Raw genomic sequence first — 26,766 nt, 5'->3', positions numbered from 1 at the left:
TAGTTTTAAATGCCCACTCTCACCTTCCCCTATTCATTCTCCAAGCTTCAGCAGAATGGTGAGTTTAATATGCAAACCTGATCTTGTCAGTCCTCTGTTAGAACTCTTCAAAGGCTTCCAGTTTCTGCCAGAATAAAGTCCAAAATATTAACAAGACTGTGAAAGGTCCTGCAGAGTCGCCTGCATCTCATATTTCATTTGGTGCCCTTCTTCCCACACCCTGCCTTTCCACCTATAAGCTCTGCAGCTAATCTTACGTTCTGCTTTTCAGTCTCTGGGGCCTTAGCTCACAGTAACTCATCCTTCATTTCTCAGTGTAAACATCACTTCTCAGAGAAGATTTTATGACATCTCTCCTCCCTGTACCAGCTAAACCAGCCCTTCACTCCCCACACTCATGAAGTGTCTTCTGCTTCTCTTTAAAATACCATTAGCTGGGGAAATTGTTAAAGGTCTCTCTTCACCTCTAGAATGTAGACCCCTTGAAGGCAAGAGTCTGTTCTTAGCTTCACAACTAGCTCTTAGCCTGATGCCTCCTACCCAGCTCATTTTCTTAACTGATTGAATAAATGAATAGATGAAATGGAGGGAGGGAAGATGGGTTGAGGACTCGTGTTGCTAGCATTTATCTTATCCTTCTTTTAATCTCTAAAGTTTTATATATATATAAAGAGAATATCAGATACATTTTTATCAAATATGTGTATTGTGCTTATAAATTGAATATTAGTCAAAATAAGAAGCAGGGAAGAAAAATTAGAGAAATTATGTATCAATGTCCATCCTCATTATACTTTATTTTCAGGCAAGTCTAGTCATTTATTTTAATTCACATTTTCTGCATTGATTAAAATAGTTCCTTGAATCAAAGAAAAACATTTGAAATTCACAGTTGTTAGCCTCACATATAACAACAGGTATGAAGACTATTCAAAATTCTCTTTGAATAATCAAAATGCAAATAAGTCATGTAGTTGCTATGTAGGTATGCTCCAGCAGAACCATCTTCTCTTTAAATCTTTTAGGAAAGTTTTTTTATACATTTTAATTTTTTTCTTTTTACAAACAATCCTAAAAATATAGAATTATATGAGACAAAATAAATAACAAATGGACAAATAACCCTTTCACTTGCAATGCTTAGACTAGCACTGTTAGCATATTGGCATAGTTGTGTGCTTAGTATCTCTTTTCTAGTCTTTTGTGTTTCTTGTACAGTGTTGAGATAACAAGATAATACCACCTGAATTATCTTTTCACTACTTATTTCACTTAATATTTTCACATACACTATAAAATATTCCTCAGAGTGGGTAGTAAACCATCTCTGGACTCTTCAGTGGGATGCTTTTGGTAATTGATACTAGTAAGTGTGAAGGAGAATTAGTTAAATTATTTGGCAGGGATACAGAGTACAGCGTACAAAATTATAAGAACTAAGAGCTGCTGAGTACATCAGGTCTCTAAATTCACAGGACTGTGATCCTGTGAATTGCAGTGAAAGTGTGCAGTGCATGATCATCCACTGCTAAATTAAGTAGCTTTGGAAACCAAGTGCTTAAAGTGTTAATGAACCATCTGATGCTTTCCAAGTTGTTAGATGACTAATTCCCTGGGCTGCTCTTTTCCTACTATGTGATCTCATCCCTTCTTTCTTTTCAACCTCATCCTATGGTGCTTTCCCCATTCGTGGGCTTCTTCCTGCCACTCTGAACTCCTTTCTGTAAATGTTTTGAGCAGTTTCTTTGTACTTACTGCCTGGAACCCTCCCTCTTCCCCCACCCTAATGCTGTGCTTTTTGCTTGGAAAACTCAAATTCTTCCCTTCTCAGATTAAAAAGGGCCTCCCCAGAGAGAAACTCCTGGATCTTCCTTGATCAAACGGGCCCTTTACCAGGACAAATTTGTGTTCCTCCCTGTCTATGTCGAGACTACATTCGACAGTTCTTCATGTGGGTGGGGGGTGGGGAACTCTCATAAAACCTCTTAAATAGAGTACTGCAGAAATCAAGCAATCCCATGCCAGGATCATTTATATAAGTCACGAGAGAAGGAAATTAAAGCATGATTGACCTCTAATGTTTTCATAACTTTCTCTGTCATGAGAAATGACGCAGACTTGCCTACAACTTTGTAATATTTCTAGTAAATAACAGAGATGTTCCACCACTCAGTGCTCCAAATGAGGAAAGAAAAGATTTAATTGGATGTCATTGTCTTCAGTCATTTAGGGCATAAGAGAGGGAGGCAGGTTGCCTCACCCCCACGGTACCACTGATCGGTGTGTCCCTGGAACTTATCGATCTTCTGTCCTATCTCCTCTTTTTCCATCACTGTCCAGCTAGGTATATGTGAGTCCATGTTGTGAGAGGGGAAGGAACTTCACAATTCTAAATTTCGAAACAAAAATTCAATTAGTGCAAATGTTATAGGATTATCAATTTTTAAAATTCTTGCTAAGTAACAGGAGCATCATTTGAAAAAGAATCCTTTTGACTGACATCTGTTTCATGGTGTTCTACATCTTTTACTCCCTGCCTTATAAAAATAGAGCTAATTAATTGAAGTTCTGGCAAAGAGAAGGGAGTATTCTCTGGACTGGGGCCAAGAATTCCCCTCCACCACCAGCATTCCCACACATTCCTCTGCTCCCCAACCCAGTTATTCTCCATGACATCTTCTGGCATTTTTTCCTTCCTAGCTTGGGTCAAAATTTAGAATTACAGTGTCCATTTATCTCCTTGTTTGATGTCTGCTCTTCCCATTAGAATTCAAGCTGCATAAAATGCACATCCTTATTGGTCTTGTTCACTCTGTTTGCCCTATCACCGTGGTGCCTACCACAGTGCTTGGAATTTGGTTAGGAGTCAAATACATATTTAACAAATGAATAAATAAATAAATGTTTTAAATTAATCAATTATTTTTAAGTGGATTCTTAGGCTCTTTCCAGCTTGTGTCATTTGAAGAAGAATGTTGACAAAGTACATGGATTTCTGACAGTATCTTTGCATTCACTCAGTAAATACTTAGTGAGTGCCTGTCACCAGGTCAAGCCCTGGAAATGCCAAATGAATAAGATGAATTGATGCTCTCCAGGACCTCAGAGACAAGCAGAGGGAAAGGCACATATATGTAAATACCTGCAGTTCTTTATGAAAGTGTGAAATAGAGGTGTGTAAATATGGGCTATTGGGGAACAAGGGAGGAAAATTTAATTCTGCCTGGGGCATGAAAGTTTTTATAGAGGCAGTGATATTTACGCTAGGCCTTGAAGGAGGTGGGTAGTATGGCAGTTAATTAGCAAGAAAGACAGCATCAGGGTCAGAGATGTGAAAATGAATGGCATGTTTGGACAGTATTGTGTATTTTGGTGGGGTGGATTGTAAATGCTGCACCAGGAAGTTTGGACTGAATCTTTAAGGAGTCAGGGAACCTGCTTAAGTGAGGAAGGACACAATAATAGATACAGGTAACACTGTTCGAAGTAGAAGCCAATCACTGCAAATGCAGGCTTTATCAGTTACAACAGTCTTACTTCAAAGTTCATAATATGTATCTTTCATAGAGATGAATTTTAGAATTTAATAGAGATTAATATTTTGCCAGAAATTCAAAGCTTTCAAAGTGTAGTTTTCTTGATGAGGCTTTTAACCTATTTTTATATTGAATTTTTGAAACTTTATTTTAATTCAATATCTCTCATTTTATTTCTCTCCAAATGTTTCTACCTTATAAAATTGTGAACTTGGAATGTGTTTTAAAAGCCTACCTCATGATCCATATCTATTTTTTTTATTTTTCAAATTTGTTCTAATTTTTTGTACATGACAGTAGAATGCATTTTTACATTTTGATTGATCATGCATAAATGGAGTGGAATTTCTCATTTTTCTGATTATACATATTGTAAACTTTTGAAAATTATTTTTACATTATAAATTATTTTTACAATATAAATTACTGCAAAACAAACTTCATGAATCTTCATGTGAATGTAATTAAATATTTTGAATGCACCCACATGAATGAAATGGCCAGGGCTTTTTACCTACCCTTGTTAAAGGTAATGCTTTATTACCAATACCTCATTAAAAAAAAAAACCAAAAACCTCTCTCTTGCAGTTCCACGGCAGCCTTTCAATGACTTGTTTGAAATATTTGAAATAGAAAGAGGAGTCAGTGCAGATGATGAAGCAAAGGATGATCCAGGTAGATACCATGGTGACATTTTCTTCTTTCTCTCCATTTCAACTTAAATTATAGATGTTTGGTCCCCTTGGCGAATATTATACATCTTCTTTTGTGTGTGTGTGTGTGTTTTACAAATCAGTCAAACCAGTTGAGCAAAAATAATTATGAATCATCAGTTTCTTTTTAAAAATATGTTAAGGCAATATTTGAATTGCAAGAAGGAAATCATATTTTATAAGTGATGATGTAACAAGGTCATGATTTGGCAGCATTCATGTGTTCTATTTTTGCAGCTGAGCACGCATACACAATTGTGCTGAGAAAGGATTCATGTAATTTCCTTTCAGTCTCATGGAAAGAAATTCTGGTGGGATATTAAGTGTTGATAGGGGAGAACACTTGTTATACAGATACTCTAGTCTTTAGATTCATATGTTTTTTGAGTGATTGTGATCTACCCATCCTTCTGGTTATTTCCTTGTAGGTGTTCTGGTACACAGTTGTAATTTTGACCACGGACTTTGTGGCTGGATCAGGGAAAAAGACAGTGACTTACACTGGGAACCAATCAAGGACCCAGCAGGTAAAACCAATTCATCTAACTCTGGTACACTTTCCATTTTGATCCTCTACTAATCAAGCATAGTGTAACACATCTCCATTTTTACTTAATAAATGGGGTTAAAAAAAGATCATGTCCAGTATTCATGTGATTTAAGTAAGGCAGATTTGTTAGCTATCAGTTAGACTTACATTAATGAAGATAGGAAGTTAATTAAAAGACTCACTAATTTCTCTAAAAATGTTTGACAAATAAAATACTTAGAATCATTCTAGCAAACAATTTTCAAATTATTTGTAGTGCCAATTCACAGGAGAATAAAGGAAGGAAGGAAGGAAGGAAGGAAGGAAGGAAGGAAGGAAGGAAGGAAGGAAGGAAGGAAGGAAGGAAAGAAGGAGGGAGAGGAGGGAGGGAGGGAGGGAGGAAGAAAGAATATAGTGGAATATCATCCATGGTAATGATCCCTGTTTTTTTTTTTTTTTTTTTTTTTCAGTTGTGTCCCTTTAAAATATATGTGTGTGTGTGTGTGTGTGTGTGTGTGTGTGTGTGTGTGTGTATTTATTTATTTATTTAAAAGATTTGCGTGGTAGTAGAAGGCGGCAATGGAAAGTTCTGCAAAGTTGGTCATCCCTCTGAAAAAAATTTCACTCTAAATCAGGTGCTAAGGAAAATAGTTACCAGTTATGACCACTTCATTCCATAAGAGTGGGTTTTTAGAAAGTTGGATTTAGATGTAGTCTTTGGGAAAATTAATATTCTTTAAAGTTGTACCATTCCTATTTATCTGAAGTTTTGGTACTTATGTTTTGTCTTCTAGTTTCAGGAAATAAAGCTACATATTGTTTTTGGTTTTGTTTTGTTTTGTTTTCCATTAGTCATTATTATTATTATTTTTTTTTTTTTTTGAGTGAGACCAAATTAACGGAAGGGTGAGGAGTTTAGTTTCTCTTTTTCTCTTTTTGCTCTCCTGAGTCTAGATTTAAAAAGATGTAAAGAAAAAGTATGTTATTTATTTTAGAAGCCTACTTCTTAAATACTATACCAGGTATATAGATAAAGTGCACAGAACACACAAAAGTTAACTTGAGAGAGCTTAGGATGTGTTAAAGCAGTTCTCCTCCAACTTCAGTGGACAGACACGTCAGCTGTGGGCCTTGTTAAAATGCAGATTTTCTTGCATGTCTAATAGGCTCCCTGGGATACCTCTACAGCTGATCCCCAGTGTACATTTTGAGAACAAGATATTAAAAAAATATCCAAAGACATATTCATTAGATCCCTGAAGATCAAATTGTAACAAATATTTTAAAATAAAAATCGGTGATAAACTTTTACAACTATGAATATTCAGTAAATTCGAATGGGTGTTTAAATCTCTTATCAAACAGATATGTAACATCTTAGTACACACACTCATTCTCACTCTCTTTCTCAAATTACTCCCACTCATTTAAGGTTAAGCAGGATATTATTATTGCCACAGTATCTATGAACAAGACAGAATCTAACATATATAGAATACCTACTATAGCCCCAACCCATTTGCCATCTCATTAATTTTATTTAATCCTCATTTATACCCTGTAAAGCAGGTAATATTGTCTTTATTTCTCAGAGGAAATAGAGATGCTTTGAAAGGTGACATGGATTCCTAAGGCCACAGAGCTAGAGAATGGTGGAATTTAGTGCCAAACTCAGATTTTTCTGATTTTTATCTCCAGCCTCTTTCTGCTACCCATGTGGCTTCCTAGGTAGTTCAGTGCTCAGACCATCTGCAGCATTACTGTAGGTATTTCACTCTCCCAGTCTGGCCTCAGTTATACTGCATGTGGTCATGTGCATTCTCTGATTAGCAGATCACAGACTATAGATGTGACTGACTGTTGATCTGGAGTAGTTTGCTTGTAAAGGAAGCAGCTTCAGCAATTGTGCATGACAGTCATGAACAGTGTTTGTGGTCATAATGAATAACTCTTGAGTAAGGTTCATTGGGGAGAGTAATTCATTCTATACTCAGAAGAAATCCTTCTATGTAGACAGTCTATAGATAGTCTATGTAAATTAAACTAACTTGATTTTTTAAAATGTAAACACTGTATTTAGTACATTTCAGCACCTTTCATTATTGATCACATTTGTAAATGTTTAAATTTGTGACCCAAATTCCCCTTGCTCTCTGGTAGAAAAATGAGAGAAGGGCTAGCAATTAGAATATTAGACACAAAACATCTGTGTTTATCAGGTCATGTGGGTACAGGATAAATGGAAAGAAATCGACAGTTGTTTGAGTGATTGGATAACTCCTAATGATTGACTCTGGCCCTTGGAGGATGCTTTTCTAGCAGACAGGTTTTGACCAACAAACTTAGATGTGTTGTATATTGAACTTAGATTCTGAAGATAAACTGACCTATTTTTGACTTGAAACTGGAAAAGGAGAGTAATTGCATGTGCTGACATAATCAGCACCTAGAAGATTAATGTGTCACAGTTTAGAGGGTGGTAGCTGGTGGGAGTGAATACAAGGTGTGGCTCATAGTCTAGAAACCAGCCTCTCAGCTGTGGGACAGAGAAGATGACTGAGTACTAAGTGGCCAGTCACTTAAGAGTTTTCATGGATAGTGAAACCAGTATGAGTGAATCCTGTGGCATGACTAAAAAAGATGGGCTGTTTCCATAGAAATATGGTACTTTTCCAGAATGGAAAATCTGCTATGGTTAAGTGCTTAAACCACTTCCGAATGGTGGGAGTAGAGTGTCTGTGGGAGTAGTGTTAAATGTAAATCACTCAGAGTTAAATGTAAGTCACTCAGAAGAGAATGATCTGTGACTACAACTAGATAAGAAGTTGGATCAATGGGTGAAAGCTACAGAGAGATGGATTTGGTTTACTCTCAGAACCTTCTAACAGAGCTGTGAAAAAAAAAAGAACAGGCTCCCATGGAAAGGGTGAGCTCTGTTGGTGAAGGCATTTGATTGATGGCATAGGGCGAAGTGTTCTTAAAGGACTTGTAGCATCAGACAAGGGTTGGTTAGAAAACCTCTTAAACCAGGTGTGAGAGCCTCTGGTTCAGAATGGAATGCTCCAGGAAATCCCAAGGAAATTGGTGAGTGGGCTTCTAGCTTGGAAAAAAAGCTGGGAAGACCAAAGGATGGTGAGTTGGATGAAAAAGATGGGAGGCATACAAGGCATATATCTGGATGGATATGCAGAATCTATTTGTAGACTCTTTGGGGCGATTCTAACCATATATTGATGGGACAATACCAACAAAGCTTACCTTTTCATGCCTGTTTTTCTTCTAGGAAGTTCAGGAGTAGTGGGGAGGTTTAGGTGGAGAGGATATATGTATATGTGTGTGTACATGAGCAATTTAATAATTTCTATGCATTGTTCTAATTACCAAACGAATTGTCTACTTTTTTATACCAAGACTATATCATTTGTAAAAGAACACATGTTTGGATTTCCAATTACAATTGATTTTTAATGGTATGCAGTTCTTATCCAAGATCTAGATTTGCAAATATTTTTGTATGTTCATATTTCTAAGGAAACCCTCAACTTAACATACTTACAACCTTGAGAAACAGCTTTAAAATAAGTGAATTTTTTAACTGCCCTTCTTGGAGCTAGTAGGTTTTGTTTATCACATTAGTCTTGGACTTAATTTTGAGATGCAAAATTAATACATTCCCCTGAGGAATGGGAACTTGTCTGCCGACAGACATGGCACAGTGCTATAGGCATGTAGCTGTACCCCTAAGGATGCCCTTCTCCTGTAGATAAGGCTAAACTTGGGTCCCTTTCCCTGAACCCTGGTCTTTGATGATCAAGATTAAAGGCAACTGATAGCACTCTGCCCACTAGTGAGGGCTGCAAGGCATTTATTTAAATATATAAGTCTGCCAGTATGTACACACAAATATATCTATAGTGGAATTAGAATCATTATTTAAAATATATATAAATGAAAAAATAAATCAATAATAAAAATGAAAGATTTCTGCTATACCTGGCTTCTATTTGCCTTCCCCAGATGCTGCTGGTTTCTTGGTTCTTTTTAGAGATATGTTCACCCTCATCTGTACCTTGTTTTATCACCCAATGATACCTACCACCTTAGGAGTGAACTAGAAGAACATATACTTTGAAGCCAGAGCACTTTGGCTGAATCCCAGCACTATCACTTCCTCCTAACTTTGACCTTGAATGAGTTTCTTTTTATATATATATCTTTTAGTCATTAATGGACACAATACTTTTATTTTATTATATTTACATGATGCTGAGGATCAAACCCAGTGTCTCACACATGCTGGGCAAGTGCTCTACCACTGAGCCACAATTCCAGCCCTTGAACAAGTTTCTTAAAGACAGTAATCAGTAATGTCTACTACACATTGTGCAAAGCGTTTCAATCAGTGCCTACCCAGAGTTATCACTGTGACGATGTTAGCCATTGTTGCTGAAGACTGTCCAGTCAGTCCCTACAGAGCACCCTCATTCTTATGAATGCCAGGCTCTTATTCCCAAAGAGAGGCCACCATATATTTAACCAGCCCTCCACTGAGGAACATTTGATTTACTTCCAGCCTTTTGGTAGTTCTACATCTAGTGAATAACCTGTACAGATATATCTTACTGTATATTGAATATATCTGTAGAAAAAATTACTAGATGTGAAATTTCTGAGTCAAAAGAGAATTTGCATTTTGAGTTTTGATAGATTCTACCAAATCACCTTTCATAAGGGTTGTAGCATTTTTAATTTAAGTCAACATTTAAGAATCATCCTCAAAACAGATATTATAAAACTATTCTTTATCCTTGCCAAGCTTACAGATGAAAAGGTATTTCATTTTAACTTTAATGTGCATATCTTTCTTTTGTGGAAAGTTGATGATATTTTCATATAGATAAGTAATTTTCTGTTATGCCCTTTTTCTTTTTTGCTTTTAGTTATTGATTTTAAAGATTCTTTATATAAAAAGGAAAATTATCCCTTTTTCATGTGTTGCAAATATTTTTAAAAAATTTTGCTTATTTAAATATTCTATGGTATTTTTCATCTTTCTAAGTGAAAATTTGGAAACTTAAATGTTCAATAAAAAATTTGCCAAATGATTAATTGCATGCCTGCAGCTTTGAAAAGCTATTTCCTGATGTAAAGAAATTGTCATGTTATATTTAATGAAAAAGGAAATTTACAGCGCAGCAAGTGTAGCAATCCTCCTCTTCCTGCCCCCTGCAGTGGTGGGAGTTGAACCAGGGACACTTTACCCCTGAGCTACATCCCTAGCCCTGTTGTTTTATTTTTTATTTTAAGACAGGTTCTCACTAAACTGTCCAGGTAGGTCTTGAACTTGTGATTTTGCCTCAGCCTCAATACCAGCTACTCAGGAGACTGAGGCAGGAGGATTGCAAGTTTGAGGCCAGTGGGGGCCACTGAGGGAAACCCTATCTCAAATTTCAAAAAAATAAAAAAGGGTTGGGCTGTAGCCTATGGTAGAGCATCCCTGGATTAAAAACCCAGTACTGGGGGTGGGGGTAATAACTTCCTGTGCATATATTTACCCAGGAAAAGTTCAGAAGTCAAATGTTAGTTATTATCTCTGGGCTTTGGCATTATTATTTATTCTAATTTTCTTTATGCTTCCCTCTCCCTCAAAATGGGCTTGTATTACTTCTTTGGTTAGCAAAAGTCTAAGCTATTTGCATTCGAGGGGTAAATACCAATAAAGCATAATGATCATATTTCTACCTGGGCCTGTTTCTTAGCCAGGCCATAAAATACAAATAAAATCACTGCCAAACTCCCCATCTTGTCCTTTGACCACACAGTTAACACATTAAAGTAATAGATATTGTATTATTCTCTTTGTAAAGTAAAAATCGTAAAGGAACCAATGAGTATAGAATTCAAAATAAGTAAATTAAAATTTTAAGACCCAACTCTCTGGTTAAGTTTTGCAACATCAATAATTTACTATTCCCCCTTCCCCTGGTTCTTTAACTATTATGATACTTTAAATGGAATGAAAGTATTAATATAGTTTCACATTTATGCCAGTGTTTTAGAATAAGAATTGAAGTTGTTATTTAATAGGTAGTTATTTGGGGATGCTTGGATTAACTTTGCCTTGGTTACTATTTCAAATTGGTAACATTTCCTGTATTATACACAGAAAGAATTTTTCACAGTGGGGTCGGGGAGGGAGGGAAACAAACCCTGGTACTCACAGAGCAGATCTATGAAGGAAGAATGAGTATAATTTCTTTTATAAGTATCCAAATTTTAGAGTTTTAAATACATATACAGAAGGATTATTGGAATCTTTTGTTAGGATGCCTTGATTTCGTTAGGTTGTTTTGTTTGCAGGCAGCAACTCGCAAAATGATATTAGTATACATTCCACGGGGACTTAAGATAATCCCTGTTTTCATAAAACTTGCAGGTTCTCAGTAATAACCTTATATCTTCGTCTTAACCAAAATACCTATGATAATTCAAAAGCTAACTTAAAGGCAGACATTTAAAATCCATCTAAATGTTTTGACCTAAAATATTTGGGGGGTTAATTTGTGGGGGAAGGGTATGAGGGTAGGAAGGGAGGAAATAAGAAATTGTATGTTCATTTTTATTGATTTAAGTCATGAGCGAAGGTTGGTTGGTTGGTTTTTTCTGTTCTTGGAACATCATTCATTTATTCAACAAATGACCTTCCACATGTAGGAGTATAATGGGAAGGCTTGAGAGAGGAGTTAGTTTGACATCAAGTTGTTGGACCTCCCCAGGAGCACTTAGCACAGGCCTGCCACATCCTAAGTACACAGGACTCACCTGTGACCTCAAGAGCTCTGAGAGGGCTTGTTAAAGGAGACCCTTGAGTGAGAGAACATGCAGATCTTATCATGTCTTGGATAAGTTAAGCATAAGAAAGCAGAGATGGTCTGTCTTTTAACTGAAAAGCAAATGGAGTTTCTACCAAAACAGATACATGTGTTCAGCATTCCAACCACATTTTTTCTGTGGACAAATCAGTGTTGAAACATAGAATGTGTTTTTCAGTTTGCTGAGATAAAACTGCCTAAAGGGAAAGTCGTTTGTACATGGATTGAGTTTCAAAACACTACTCATAACTTTCTCCTGAGAAGCAGTAGCCTCCACTTCACTGCTGCTTAGAAATTTTATTTTTCAATTTCCTAACAGAGGCAAGCAAACTCTGTAAGCCTAGGGATCTGAGGAAAACACCAAAGTGATTCATCTAAAGGGAAGTTTTTATTAAGATTTTGTGTTCACTTATAGTTAACAGGATATATGCATAAAATTTACATGATGTTATAGCTTGGTTCCAATATAAGTATTTTAAACCACTTAGCTGCAAATAAAACTGATGCTCCAGGAAGATGTGGAGGGTTTTCAGGACACCTCTGTGTCTGAGGTTAGGGACACAGAGGTTTGCACCAGTGAGAGCAAAGATAGCTCAGGCTGTTTTTAAAAGATTTTTCCTTATTTAGAGATTTTTTTTTTTTTTTTAATGTGGAGGAAGGAGAGAATAAACAGATACAGTGCTCTATAAATGGCCATGTACTTTACTGCTCAGAGGTTAATTATCTATACAGAAAATTCACCCAGGAAATTTAGAGTCAATTCTGTCAAACTACCTAACCAGCTTGGCAGAAGGTGCGGGACAACACAATCATAAAATTGGTAAGGCTCAGAAGGTGGTGAATGTGTGTCAGTTTGTGTCTACCTCTGTATGTATTATCATATCCCAATGGAAATATCTGTAGTGTCTGGATTTTTAATTATTGTGTGTCTTGGGCATAACTTCTATTGTGAGCAGAGCAAGCGATTATATTTTTGTAAACAGCATAAGCATAGAAATAAGTCAAATTTTTCTCCCTCAAAATAATCTGGAATTCTTTACTAATGACTGTCACAGTCTGAAGTTTATGAAAACAAAAACTCCTGCCCATGCTGTTTGTGCTGGAAAGGGATGTCGGCACACACACATGGCCCTGCTTTTCCCATTCCAGGTGGACAATATCTGACAGTATCCGCAGCCAAAGCCTCAGGGGGAAAAGCCGCTCGCTTGGTGCTACCTCTCGGCCACCTCATGCATTCAGGGGACCTGTGCCTGTCATTCAGGCACAAGGTGACTGGGCTGCACTCCGGCACACTCCAGGTGTTTGTGAGAAAACACGGTGCCCACGGAGCAGCCCTGTGGGGAAGAAATGGTGGCCATGGCTGGAGGCAGACACAGATCACCTTGCGAGGGGCTGACGTCAAGAGCGTAAGTAGATCCCAAGGGAGGCAGAGCCTGGGAAGTTTTCCTTTCAAAGGAGAACTCTGGGGTCTGAGTTTGAAGAAGCCTTGCTCTGTGAATTCAGGCTCAGACAGATTTTGTACTTTTTTCTGGGCTCCATGACTCCATTCATTGCCTCTTTCTGAGATTCCTTTCTGCTTCTTCATCCTTCTTTGTTACAACCTTTGACCACCACCACCACCCTTCCCATCCTGGTAAAGACTCACTATTTTTAATGAAAAAAAAAAAAAATAGGAATAGAAAGGTAAAACAATAGTTGACAGAAACTTTGAAGGGTTTGGGTGGCGTGCTAAATTGTGCTGCCTTACCTTTTCCTTCAATTCCTTGAACATCCAATGTTTACTTCCATGAGTTACTGGGGAGATGGTTCTTTCTTCTATTTTAAAATGTTCTTTAAAGTTCCATGCTCTTGCCTCAGAGGTCATAGTTAAGCAGTCTTGGGTGTGAATCGAGAATCACAGTTGAAAAGAACCATTCTGTTCAGAATGGGGTATGGGACAAAGTTTGATTGATCATATAAATTTTTACATAAAGTGAAATCGTGGGTAGCAAGAAAACAATCTACAACATTCCATCAAAATAATGAGTGCATTCGGAAAAATGTCATCTTTATGTCGATGCTCATCTATGCTTGTCAATAGTTTCTAGAAACTATTTTAGAAAGAAAAGTTAGACCGTGTTAACACAAATTTATCAGGGTATGTGCACTGCTTCACCCTTCGGTTTTTTTTTTTTAATTTTTCTTTATATTACTTGGAAAAATGAAACAAGAAAATAAATTATTTTAGATCAAAGCATTGAAAGATTTCTCCTGTTTTTAAGGAACAGGGATATTCTTACAGAAAATTAAATACAAGAGTAGTGAAAGTTGGGGGCTTTTCTTCAGGTAAAACTTGGGCATATCTGGATTATGTATTTGATTCTGTTCCATTTTTTGGCAATAAGACCATTTAATCAAAAGGAGGAACTAAGAACCCCTGAGATGGGCTGCATAATCATGATCTTTCACATCTTTGCTCTTAATTTCTGCACCTTTATATTCTGTCTTCTTACTTTTAACCTTGGTAATCTTTGACAAACACATCTACTTTACAAGCATTCCTTAAGTGACTTGGTCTGTAGTTCAGAATGGCCTCTTAAAGAGTAACTGGTTCTGAGTAACACATCTGATGAACAGGTTACTGATGATTAAAGTTTCTGCCAAAAGACAAGCCTCAGATGACTCCAGCAACTACGTCCTGGTCTTTCCTTCTATCACTTAAGTTTCATGTTTAGTTTTGGGGAAGGTTTGTGTTTAATTTGCTAAATGAGCAGGCATGGGAAAGGGGCAGAGGAGGCTTGACTGGTGTGTGCATTCTCTCCCTAGGTCATCTTCAAAGGTGAAAAAAGGCATGGTCACACTGGGGAGATTGGATTGGATGATGTGAGCTTGAGAAAAGGCCACTGCTCTGAACAACGCTAACAGCTCCAGAACTAGCAATGAACTCCTATGTTGCTCCCTCGTCTTTTCCAATCCTCACCTTCTCTCCTCTTCTTCTTATCAGGCCTAGGAGAAGAGTGGGTCAGTGGGTCAGGAGGAAGTCTGGTTCATGACCCACATCTTGCTGGCCTGCTTTGTGCAATCCCAATGAACAATAACACCCTCCTTGAAGTACAGGGGCATCTGTAGACATATCCAAGCCATTTAGGGGTGTTGCCTTCCATCCTGTGTTTTGTTTGGGAAGGCCTTCATTGTGTGTGACCTAAACCATCCTTCATCCTGGTTATAAAGTGCTTCTTGTAACAAATCATAGGAAAAGTTTTCAAAAGAAATCTGTGCAAATGGCCATTCTGTTATCTGTTCAGTGTTGTACCATGAGTAGTATTGACTTTTCTTAAGATACGATGTACAGTGTGCTTGTGAAATTGGTTTATCCTCTTCACTTATGTTAGTTCTGGCCTCACCTGAACTCTGACTTTCACTGCCATTCACTTTATGAAAGAAGGGTGTATAACATATCAAGATGCATTTATTCTTGTAACCTGTGTTTTTCTTTTAAAGACAATTATGTAGAGTGGGCACAGAATCCCTGGTTGGTAGTATTGTGTTTTGTGTAAATGTGCTATTGATACTAAGTATTTACGTGTTCCTGATATTTACAGACTCTAGTTGCAAGATAAAAGGCAGCTTGTGATCTCTTGAGCTATGTGGCAAAGTGTCATCCAGTTCCATGACCAAAACATTGGCAATAAGAGAAACTTGGCAGAGGTGCCAGGTTGTGGTAATGGAGTGATGGATTTTTTTTTTTTTTTTTTTTTTGATTGCCTTGAGTTTGGTCTCTAGAAGAATAGTAAACTACTTAGGGAGATAAGAAACTGCAGTTAAGATATGAAACCATCACTGTTTCAAGTATACTTTTAAAACTGATGGCTTTACCATCTTAACTTGGCTCTCTCTAATAATCTGTAAAAAGGTTTGTAAAAGTTCTGGTTGCTCTAGAGGAAAGATCCTGCTAATGGAGGCAAGGTAAGAGGAAGCATAGGGAAAGAGCCCTTGAAACAACAGATCGTCCTGTGAAACCTCCATGTAGAGCTTACACATGCAGTCAGGTTAAGATAGAAGCAAGTCCTATGCACTGAGGTGTTGGATGTGTTGGAATGGGATTCACACACCAGCAGGAGGAGGAAAGATTGGAGTTTTAACATCCACAAACCCCAGCTATATTTCTTCCCTGCAGATTTTACCTTTATAATAAAAAATATATAACTTTTGAAGGGCATCTTACTCCTGAGAATTTTCTTCATTTCTAATTAAGTAATCAAAATATTTTCTACTGTTTTTGCCAGGAATCACAAAGATGATTAAAGGGTTGGACAAAAAGCTCTATGATGAAAAATTAAAGGAACTGGGATTATTCAGCCTGGAGAAAAGAAGACTGAGGGGCAAACCATATATGAAGGGTTGGCACCAAGAGGATAGTGACCAGCTGTTCTCCATATGCACTAAGAATAGAACCAGAGGAAATGGGCTTAGACTAGAGTGTGAGGGAGCATTTCCTGGCAGGGACAGTTGTTAAATCAGAATCCTTCATTAAAAAGTGTGAAAACTTCTCTCTTTCTCTTTCTCTCTCTTTAAAAAGCTAAATAAAAATTTACCTATTTAAGATATGCTTATGTCAAGGTAAAGTGACAGATTACAGAATCTCCCAGATTACTTGGTCCTATTACTAGTTTATAATGAATAATTTCAAGCTAAATAATTTGGACGAGGCTCTAATTTAGGAATTTCCCTCTTGACCTCCTAACAGAGAGGGAGCAAAGTGGAAAGATGCCAAGTTCGTTAAAGGGTGTCTCCCTTTATGGCAAACCTTGTAGTATTGAAACAAAATGAAAAAAAAAATCCCAATTTTTAAAAAACCCACAAAAGTTTTTCAAAGAGGTTGTGATGGACAGATATTTTAGTATCTCAGTAATGTCTTAATGTGGTAGTGTTCAGGGCCCCCCTCCCAACCCTTGGTAAAAGTATAACCTTCCACTTGCTCAATAGGTGATATATTTCAGATTTTGTTTTAAAAAGAGAAACCCTATCAAGAAACACAGGTAGAGACGTCTTTACCTGGTGCATTTGCTTTGTGTGAAGCAGCTTAACTTGGCTACTTTGAGGGTCTTGCACAGCACCTCTAGATCTTTCTTTCATCTGCTCACAGTGATTCCCTTTCTCTTACCAATTGGAATCTCCCAAGTTCTACAAGCTGTAATGTTTTTTGAACAGTAGGTCCAAGAGAAGTTCTTTTATCATGTAACTTGTAGAGGCAGGGGGAGGGGGAATATAAATCATCGAGCCTTTGATTAAGGGCCAGAAATATGGTCTTAGATTCATTTTTAATGATTCATTTCCTTTTTGTTCATATAACTGCACAGTTGAAGATGAAAGGGGAAAATAATTGAAAATGTCACTTGTAGGTGCCAATAATATATTGCACTAAAATGATGGAAGAAGTTATCCAAAGTACTGTATAACATCTTGCTTATTATTTAATGTTTTCTAAAGTGAAAAATGTTAATGGTTTTCCAAACAGTCAAGTAATACAATTCTTTGTAAATAAAAACACTTAATACCAGTTTTTTGTTTCTTGTTGTTTTTTGAAGTGTGTGTCGGGAGGGATTGCTGGGAAGAAAGTACTAAGGTAGTACATTGATGTTTCTGCTTGGGAGAATGGGGATAATGATTATTACCTACATTATTATACTTACTGGGTTATAAAATATGAGGATTCACAGGGGAAAAGAGCAGAATATCACTATAACCCATGTCATGGCTTACCAAATTGTTTTAATTATGTTATTATAAACATTTGCTTCAAATTATTTTATGGAAAGGCAGGATAAGTTATAATAAATAAGTGTATATATATATATGCATTATAAATGAAAAGCCTTTTTTTTTTGGCTAGTGATTGTTAATTCATAACATTTTACTCATATTCCAACAACGTTCCTGATGGAAAAAAGCAACTATAAAGAAACAACATTAATGAAACCACAGACTAATAAAAGTCCTGGTGCAGAATTATAGAGAATACATTCAAAGTCTTATTTCTTTACAATACTCAGAGAACTCACAGCAGCTGGGGACCCAAATCTTGCATAAATACATAATTCAAGTAAAAAATTTTAAAACTCTATGTTATCTCAGGGATTTTTTCTAATTGTCCCTTGGTGATCTGAGACAGTTCAAGTTTTCCAAGTATGTTAATTAAGAAGTTAAACCTTTGCAGAAACCCATCTGAGGTTGGGGTTGGAGAAAGAAGATTCAGATGTGATTGCAGGGTCCAGTTTGTTGATTTGCTTAACAGATTTTTGAGCACTGGCTGTGTGGCTCTGGGGTCCCACAGTGAGCAGACTTCCCCTTGTGGGGTTCCAACCGAGAGAGGGAGATGGACATTTATCAAAGGCATACAAGTAAATGCAAAATTGTGCTTCTAAAAAAACTATATGGTGCCTTGAAGGTTCTGAAGACTAATGGATTTTAGGAGCTTCACCCACTGCTATTCAAACTTTAAAATGCATAGGAATCACCTGGAATCTTGTTAAAAGGCAGCTTTTGATTCCGTGGGTCTGGAGTGGGACTGAGTTTCTGTATTTCTAACCAGATCCCAGGTGATGCCTATGCCACTGGTCCTAGAGTCACAATTTGAGTGACAAGGCTTTAGTGATAATAAATGGAGGGGAATTGGGGCCTTTATCACTGTTAGCATTCAAAGTTGGATGGCCTGAGGTGTGTGGTTTCAAGATTTAAATTTGTAAGAATTCACTAAGTTCCAGTATATTTTAAAAATTATTATTCTAAAAAAATCCTTTTTTCAGCATGGAATAAACTTTCCCACTTGGTGCAGAACATTGCTTTGTCAAACAAATGGCACAGACTTCAAGGTAAGAAAGTCAATTGAGGACACTTAAATGAGACGGTGATCCAAGAAGCCTACATTTTAGAGAACAAAGGGACTTTGATAAATTGGAAATAATTATTAAATGCTTTTCAGGGCTCCAGGATACAGAAACCTAAAAGCAACCTGGAATTATGGTAGAGGTTAGTTCCAAATTGATTTTTTTTTTTTTAATTTATTAAAAGCTAAAAATGAAGCCTTCACTCATAAACTCATCATTTAATTTCTAAAAGTATGGATAACCTACCCTGCAGGCTCTCTTCCCTCATTGTATGTATATCTTCATTTTCTAGATCAAGTTCCCTAAGGGGTCTCAATCTACTTCTGGACAGTTTCTCCTGATGTGTTAAATTACCTAAAGCAGTGACTCCCAACTGGCAGTAGTTTTAACCCTCAAGGGACATTTGGTAATGCTTAGAAACAGTTTTAATAGATTAAAGACAGGTATGTTGCTAAACATCCTGTAAAGCACAGGATAGCTCTACAAAATAATTATCTGACCTGTGATGTCAATAGCAGCAAGGTTGAGAAAACCTGGTCTAAATCAATGATTTCCAATGTGCTAGTTTGGATCCAGAAAGTCCCCCAAAGACCCATGTGTTTGAGGTTTGTTTCCCAGATTGATGCTATCAGCAGGTGGTGGAAACTCTCAGAGGTGGTACTTAGTGGGAGGCCTTAAGCCCTTCTTATTTCCTTCCCACCACATCTACCCCAATCCTGGTTGCCATGAGGTGAGCAGCTTTGCTCCAACACATGCTCTCTACTTGATGTGCTGCCTCATCATGTGTCCAGAAGCAACTTAGCTGACAATGAACTGAAACCTCTGAAACTGTGAGCCAAAATAAACCTTTTGTCTTTTTAAGTTGATTATAGCTGATTGTGTTACAGTGATGATTCTGTTATTCTGATTATAGTTGATTCTGTCACAGTGATGAAAAGTTAACTAACACACAAAGTGCAGCAGCATAAGTACTGAGAATGTGTTAGAAATGAAAAATTTTGACCTCCACGTCCAACTTACACTCAAGGTGGGACCAGCAGTCTGTGTTATAACGAGCTGTTCAGGTGACACTGGTGCACTTTAGCTTGAGATTGTTTCCTTATGAGCTCTGTTCTCCACCACTCATCTAAAAAGAATGAGTTACATGACAGCAATCCTCCAGTGCCTTACTACCACCATCAACTCACTCCTCAACTCCCAACTTTAACACTATTATAAAATTACATTTTGGAAGCTGCCCATTAACTTGTATAACCTTGACTAGTTCCAAGGCTCCACCCATGTGTATTATCTCCACATCAGTGGTGAGTACTCTGCCGATCTTCTTCCACATCGTCTTCTCCCCACATACCATACTCCCACATTTCCAGCTGCTTCTGGAAAGTCCAAGGAGATGCTACGAATTATACTGGATTATTATTCTTTCCCTCCCCCTTACTGATTCCCTCCTTCTCTGAAGGATATCAATTTTATCCTTAAAATCTGCTTTTTCCCTTATTTTTATCTCTTCAAATCTTTAACAGTTCTTTCTCTGGAATAGTTCTCCCCAATCAAAAATGCATAATATTGTGGATAGCATTTTTTTAAAATTAAAGATGAGAGTTAACTCTTTCATGATGATGTAATCCAGAAGGCATTTTAAATGATGGGCCAAGAGAACTGAAATAGTTTGTCTCTCTGGCAGGCAAGAGCCATATAGATGCACAGTAGAGTTGTTTTCAGTAAGCTTTTTGTATTTGAGGTATTTTGGAAAGCTCCCTCAAATTTCTTATTGAATAAGATAGTTTTTAAAAAGAAAAACACTTCTAGGGTTAAACTCACTGAATTATTTGAAGAACAGACAAGTGACTGAGAGTGGGATGCTTGGAATATTTAGTAATAAGCAGGGAATAACCTTTTCATTTATAGTAGAAAGCCATCGCATAGGCATCAGCTGTATGGTGCAGCCTTGTCAGTCAGAGCGTGCTCAGTGGGCCCACCACATAAGCACCACCTGAGAATCACAGCACACCACCCGCTACCTGTTGAAGCAAATCCATGTAACACCATTCTCGAGGTTATTTCTATGCCCATTGAGGTTTACAAAACACTACTTTAGAGTATAGGCTTAACTACATAACTACGTAAGAGTATTCATGAACAAATCTGCTGATCTTACCCGCTGCAGAGCAGTTGGTTCTCAAAGTACAGTCCTGGAGCCAGCAGCTTCAGCATCACCAGGGAGCTTGTTAGAACTGCAGAGCCTCAAGCCTACCCAGACCTACCCCATCAAACCCTGGAGGTAAAGCCCAGCAGTCTGGCCTTCAGTGATTCTGAGGCCAACTAAAGCTCCAAAACCATGCTTCAGAGATGGCAGTTCTGGATCACAGACAAACAGAAGCCTTGGTTTACTGAGGGCCTCCCTAAATCAGCACAGCTAGAGGTACCATGCTCTTCCCAAAGGTGTGAGTTTCAATGTGGTTTTAGGGTCAATTTATAGTTAGGAGAACCTAAGTTGATGTTATTTCATTGGTACTGTGAATAATAGCATTTTGTATGTATACAGTTTACAAAGTGCTTTCTCTGGTATTTTACTTAGCCCTCACTCTAATCCAAAAGATAGAGATATAATTGCCTCCTGCAACAAATGAGGAAACTCAATTTAGAAAGATTAAGTGACTTGATGAAGGACACATTAATATTAAGGGGCACAGCTAGTCTTGGAATCTAACTGTACAATTTAAAGGAGATCTGCCAGCTATTTGAAAAGTTAAATAGAGACGTTCAAATGCAGCTGAAAACTCCAGAATGTATTCTGTCTTTAGGGAAATGAATTTCAGACATTTAGATTAATGAAGAAAGACTCATGAAAAATAAATTTACAACTTTCTCTTTAAAGGCTCAACAATAACAGCAGGAAAAAGGATGTGTACAAATTAAGCAAAATGCTAACACTTGGTGATTCTAGGTGCAGGATTTGAGTTTCATTGCACAATATCTATAATTTTTCATAACAAATGAAATCCACAAAACTTTCAAGATTTATCTGGATGCCCAAGTAGATGAAATCCTGTTTCTTACTCATCATTGTGTGGTTTCAAGCCTCTTGTGAAACATACCTAAGTTTAAAGAACTTATCTGTGCCTGTGTCAGGAGAAAGCAGAGAACAGACAAATGAGTAAAAGCAAGATGTAATTAAGTTTTTTTTTTCTTTTTGCAGTGACACTCCTTTATGCTAATAGTTTTCATTGGGGTCAATAATTCATTGCCAGTAGGGCAATTCTGAGTTGCTATTTTTATTAATATGCTTGTGTTCTGCTTAACCCCAGGCATAAAACCAATCTTGCAGAGAAAATCCTGGGGATTTTCAGTAAATCTGGCTTTTATTGTACTGCATTGACCCTGGTGCTGTAATTCTCAAGCACTGGAGCCAGTGACCACATTTGGCCATAGCTCAGTACATTTTATAAGCTGTTCCTTCTACTTGTACACCACTTTCCTCATGTTTCATAGCTAGTGTTTCTTAAAACCTTTTTGCTTAAATACTAGGTTGGGAAGAAATAACTAGAAAGACCATTAGTGAAATGACTAGGGAAATTCAATTTAGATAATAGCTTCTCTGTCAAAAATGAATGATTATGCTTCCACATGTCCCAAGCCCACTTATAAAGAGCCACTTTAGTCTAGGCTTTAGTCCCCTTTGCTGTCCTATTCATGTATGGACAGCAAGGATATTAGAAGAGCAAGCAGTAAGCAGATTGTTTCACAGTTACAAACACTTTGTTTAATATCTAATTTGTCCTCATTTGATTAAAAATGGCTCCCTCATTTGACTGTAATGCTTGACTGTATTACATCCCTTATTTTATAGACAAGAGGGTCACTGAGTTCATCAAATTTCCTTATGTCATTTGGGCAGTAGGTACCAGTTCTGGAATTAGATTCCATGTCTGATTTTTCTTCAAAAGGTCTTCTGTACCCCAGGGCCAGCATCAGAGCCCTGCAGGGGCTCTGAGGCAAGATCAGGAGCAGAAAGAGGCTTCAGGGTCTGAACGTCCACTTAGTTACACTCAGAGAACCTGGTGAACATTTTTGCAAATAACAAAATAATAAATGCTTATTGGAGAATATTAACAAAATTCCAAAGGAAGAAAAGAAGAAGGGAGAGAAGAAAGGAAAACCTTTATCTCAATTTGGAAATAGTCATTGCTGACACTTTCATGTACGTCTTCTCAGACTTTGGTTTTATTAAAACCTATGCTATCCAAACCCACAGGCAAAGGTTTATAATTAACATCACTTAATGAATAGCTTTCCCTGAAGTTGAACCTGCTTCTACTACTTCCATTTTAATGGCTGCATAGTAGTCTATTAAATGGAGAAAACATAAACCTGAAGTTCTTTGGGACTTTGGACTAGCTCTGCAGACCAGCCCTTTTGGGATTCCAGATATCTAATTATGCTGCAGGAAACAATTCACAATCCGTTCGTAATTGCTGGCCTCTTTCCTTTCCCACACTTGCTCCAGTGAACCATAGAAACGTTCCCCGGAGGCCTGGGATATGGTGTAGGAGGTTAGGTTCTTGGAAAAGTTGGACCTGAGCAGGTGGCTGTCCTTCAGAAATAGAATCATGGTAGAAAGTGGCCTCCAGGAATCTTTCTTGTTAGGTCCAAAAGCATTTCATTTATAACAACACAAGAAACAGGACAACAAAATGAGCTGCTCCTTCCCAGCTGCTCAGTGGGCTATCAAAGGGGAATTAGCAAAAAGCAATAATGCAAGTTTTTAGGTTTGCATGGTCTAAAGTTAAGCTTTCTGTGTTTTTCTTCTAAGTTTTTGGTAATTAAAGCATTATAGCATTGAGACTAAAATCAGTCTAGACACTGTTGTGGATAATTGAGTTTCATTATGGGAACTTAACTAAAGAAGACAAAATACCTGTGAGCCAAATTGGAGATGGAAAATCAGGTAAATTTATGTTCAGACCAGTACCTGTTTATCACAATCCTGGAAAAATCACTTGTTATCGTATCTTAAAGTAACTTGGGGCCCTTCTGGTAACCAAAATAGAGTGTATAATTTTCTAATTGGATTTGCTTAAAACTAGCATTTTATTCCAATAAATACTTAAACTGCTGGATGTCAGCAAAAATTGTGCTGCTAAAAATTTAAATGCTGGGGGATTCTTTATTAAAATGTCACTAGTTTTAGGGCCTTACAGATATTCTGCTTGGAATTGTCAATTTTTTAGCCTTGACAGTATTCATTGAACACAAGAAGCAATTTCAACAGAGGTTAATTTGGGAGGGAATTTGTCCCCTTCCTGTGGATCTTGTGCATTCTCTGGAACCTGTCACTGTCTCGTAGCACTCCTAAGCACACTGGCCTGCTGGTATCCCCTTCCCATCAGAGAGGATTCCTTTCTATGACTGACCTTCATGCTCCTTTTCTAGAATGTGCTTCTAATCAGCAAGAAGCTCTGAAATCTAGCCATTCATAGAAGAGCTAAAATTGGCACTTTGATCTCCAAACAATGCTCTAAATGTTTATGTGACTCTTTCAAAGACTTAGGAATCTATGTCCCAAACTTCTATCACTCATTTTGTTTCAGGGTGATCCTGGTCAGTTCACTAATTCTCCCTCATATTACAAGCAGTTTGATTTTCTCCCTGCAGAACAAATGCCTCTTTACAAATTTAGGTCTTGATTCCCATTTGGAAATTAATGTAAACAAAGTTTTGCAAAATATCTGTTATCAGGTTAGGATAAAGCTTGGATATCTGTTTTCCCGAAGGGGAATGAGAGAAAGGGGGCCCTGGAACTCTGTATCTCCTTTGTTGTCATGGACTATTCAGAGTTTTCAGTTATATTGGATTGCTTCAAAGGATCTCTTGCTCAGTCAGCAGCATGAACCAGAGAAGCCATGCTCAAAAAGTAGAAAACAAAATAAGGTGGAGAAAATTTGTTTTGAACATTTTTCTCTATTTAATTTCTTCACCCGGCATCACAGGATTTAATAATAAAGAAGAAAAACAACAACCTTTGAACCTTGGATTTAAAGAAGTCTGCTTTTTGTTTTAAGGAATGAGAAAGATGTACCTAATCGTTCTGCATTTGCATTATGGTTAATTTTTAAAAAGTTCTTTTTGGTCTAAGAACTAAGTAGCAGATGGGCTTTTTCCAATATCATTTCAACCTCACAAACTGTAGAGTCTATTATTCTAGTCTTTCAAGGACTAGAGATTTCTATGTCTTTGAAGTATATACTGCTGAACAAGTATGAAGATCTTCCAAATGCCCAGACTTCCCAAAGTCTATGTGATAAACAGGTCCTGGTTTGAGTTAGACACTTGTAATTTTAGGGATGTACATGATGACCTGCTCCTTTGACTCTTTCACAGAATTCCTTAAAGGCATAGCTCTGATTCCCACAACTAACAGTCATTCCATTACAGGATATGGATTATGTTAGTTTTCTAATGCTGCCTAACAATATTTCCACAAACAACAGTTTAAAACAACACACATTAATTTTCTCACAGTTTCTATGAGTTAGGAGTCTGGGCATGGTGTGACTAGGTTTTCTGACCACAATCAAGGTGTCAGTTAAGGTGGGGTCCCAACTAAGATTCAACTGCAGAAGGAACCATTTCCAAGTTCACATAGTTGATAGAATTCAGTTCTTTGCACCTGTCCCATTTTCTTTTGCTGATTGGAGACTGTTCTCAAATCAAAATCTCCCAAATTTCCTTGCCATATATGAAGTTCCCCAGTATGACTTCTTGTTTCCTCAATTCCAGGGAAGACCCAATCAAGTCTCGTATTAAAATATGATGAAACAAGCCAGGTGTGGTGGTGCACACCTGTAATCCCAGCTGCTCAGAAGGCTGAGGCAGAAGGATCGCAAGTTCAAAGCCAGCCTCAGCAAATTGGAGTAGCCCTAAGCAACTTAGTGAGACCCTGTCTCCAAATATAAAATTTTAAAAAAGGTCTTGGGATGTGGCTCAGGAGTTAAGCACACCTGGGTTCAATCTTCAATCCCTGGTGTGAGTGTGTGTGTGTGTGTGTGTGTGTGTGTGTGTTTGTGTGTGCTTTTTCAATAAAATATTTAACGTACTCATGTACATATAATCATTCATTAATCCACTTAACACATCTGATTTGTAACACATAAATAGTATCCTCAGTTTATCCCTAAAATTAACTTAAATTTGATCTCTAAATGGCCATCAAGAACCTTGACTTCTTCATCTATCTCCTCCAAGATCATAAGAACCTCCCTCTGTATACAACACATTTTCAAAGTGCTATTATAATCACAGTAGGAAAACTGTACAAAACAATTTCCACTTTGATGTGCTAGCTTCTACCCTATATCCAAAAGCAAATATCGCTCTATTCATATTTTTATGAGAACACTGAAGAACTCAGCTGCCATAAATTTCTCCTTAAATGGGTCACACTTGTAGGCAGAGAACACCAAATTATTTTTGTAGAACTGTTAAGTCTCTAGGTATTTTTAAAAATAGAATTAATGGGAAATTCTGTCAAGTGTGCACTGCTCTTTTGAACAAGTCTATATCTTGTCAAGTTGGTTCCAACTTGATTAATCCAAGATTAGCCAGCTGTCCTAAACAAGTCTTTTTTTGCTCTAAAGTTTCTGTGGCCTTATTGGAATACCCCTGGGGACTGGGACACACTGTGGAATACTGACTGGCTCCATCCCCACCCTCCTGTTTGCCTACTATAGAAAACCCATGATTTCTGAGGGCATGAAGGAAATCCTCCCGTTAGAGGGAGTGGTTGGCAGCTCCTGATATGAGGTCATTGGATATTTTGACCTAAGTGTAAGATTTCCCTTTAACCTAGCAGTGCCACTTCTGAACTCCCAACATTTTCAAAGATGAAAAGTACCATATTAAAAACTGAGTTTTTCTAGTTATTTTAGTCAATTTAAAATCCTGAACTAGTTAAATAATAAAGATGAGATCTTAGTTTATATTCCATGAGGCTTTTAAGTGCTTCAATAAATAGTATCAGTGATTTTTTTAAAAAAAATTCCAGTCCCAACAAAACACATAAAAGGCATATTTTTGAGTAAGCAGTGGTTACTTAAGAATGTCAACCATTCTTCTCTTTTTACTTCTTCCTCTGTGACCTGAGCGTGGTGTTTTGACCACAGTGTATTATATTCAGTAACTGAAAAAAATTATCCACAAGATAGTAGATACTCCGATCTCTGAATTGCCTTCAGTAATTTTCCTATTTCT

At 37.3% G+C, this 26,766-nt stretch overlaps 1 protein-coding gene across 6 annotated transcripts in view; it reads left to right on the top strand.

The window, feature by feature from the left end:
• Positions 1–17,191, top strand: part of NPNT (nephronectin) — a 70,568-nt gene extending 53,377 nt beyond the window's left edge. For 4 of the 6 annotated variants that reach the window (XM_079154692.1, XM_079154693.1, XM_079154694.1 and 1 more), the window contains 4 exons: positions 4,125–4,211; positions 4,678–4,776; positions 12,800–13,056; positions 14,456–15,916. In XM_079154692.1, the coding sequence (XP_079010818.1) occupies positions 4,125–4,211; positions 4,678–4,776; positions 12,800–13,056; positions 14,456–14,551 (539 nt within the window). In that variant the 3' untranslated portion in view covers positions 14,552–15,916. Of the gene's footprint in view, positions 1–4,124; positions 4,212–4,677; positions 4,777–12,799; positions 13,057–14,455 lie in introns of all 6 variants that reach the window. The other 2 variants (XM_079154697.1, XM_079154695.1) reach the window with 2 other exon arrangements.
• The last annotated feature ends 9,575 nt before the right edge of the window (positions 17,192–26,766 follow it).

Source organism: Sciurus vulgaris, assembly GCF_902686455.1.
Source record: "Sciurus vulgaris genome assembly, chromosome: 9".
NCBI classification, from domain to species: domain Eukaryota; kingdom Metazoa; phylum Chordata; class Mammalia; order Rodentia; family Sciuridae; genus Sciurus; species Sciurus vulgaris.
This window is presented reverse-complemented; position numbering and strand designations above follow the sequence as displayed.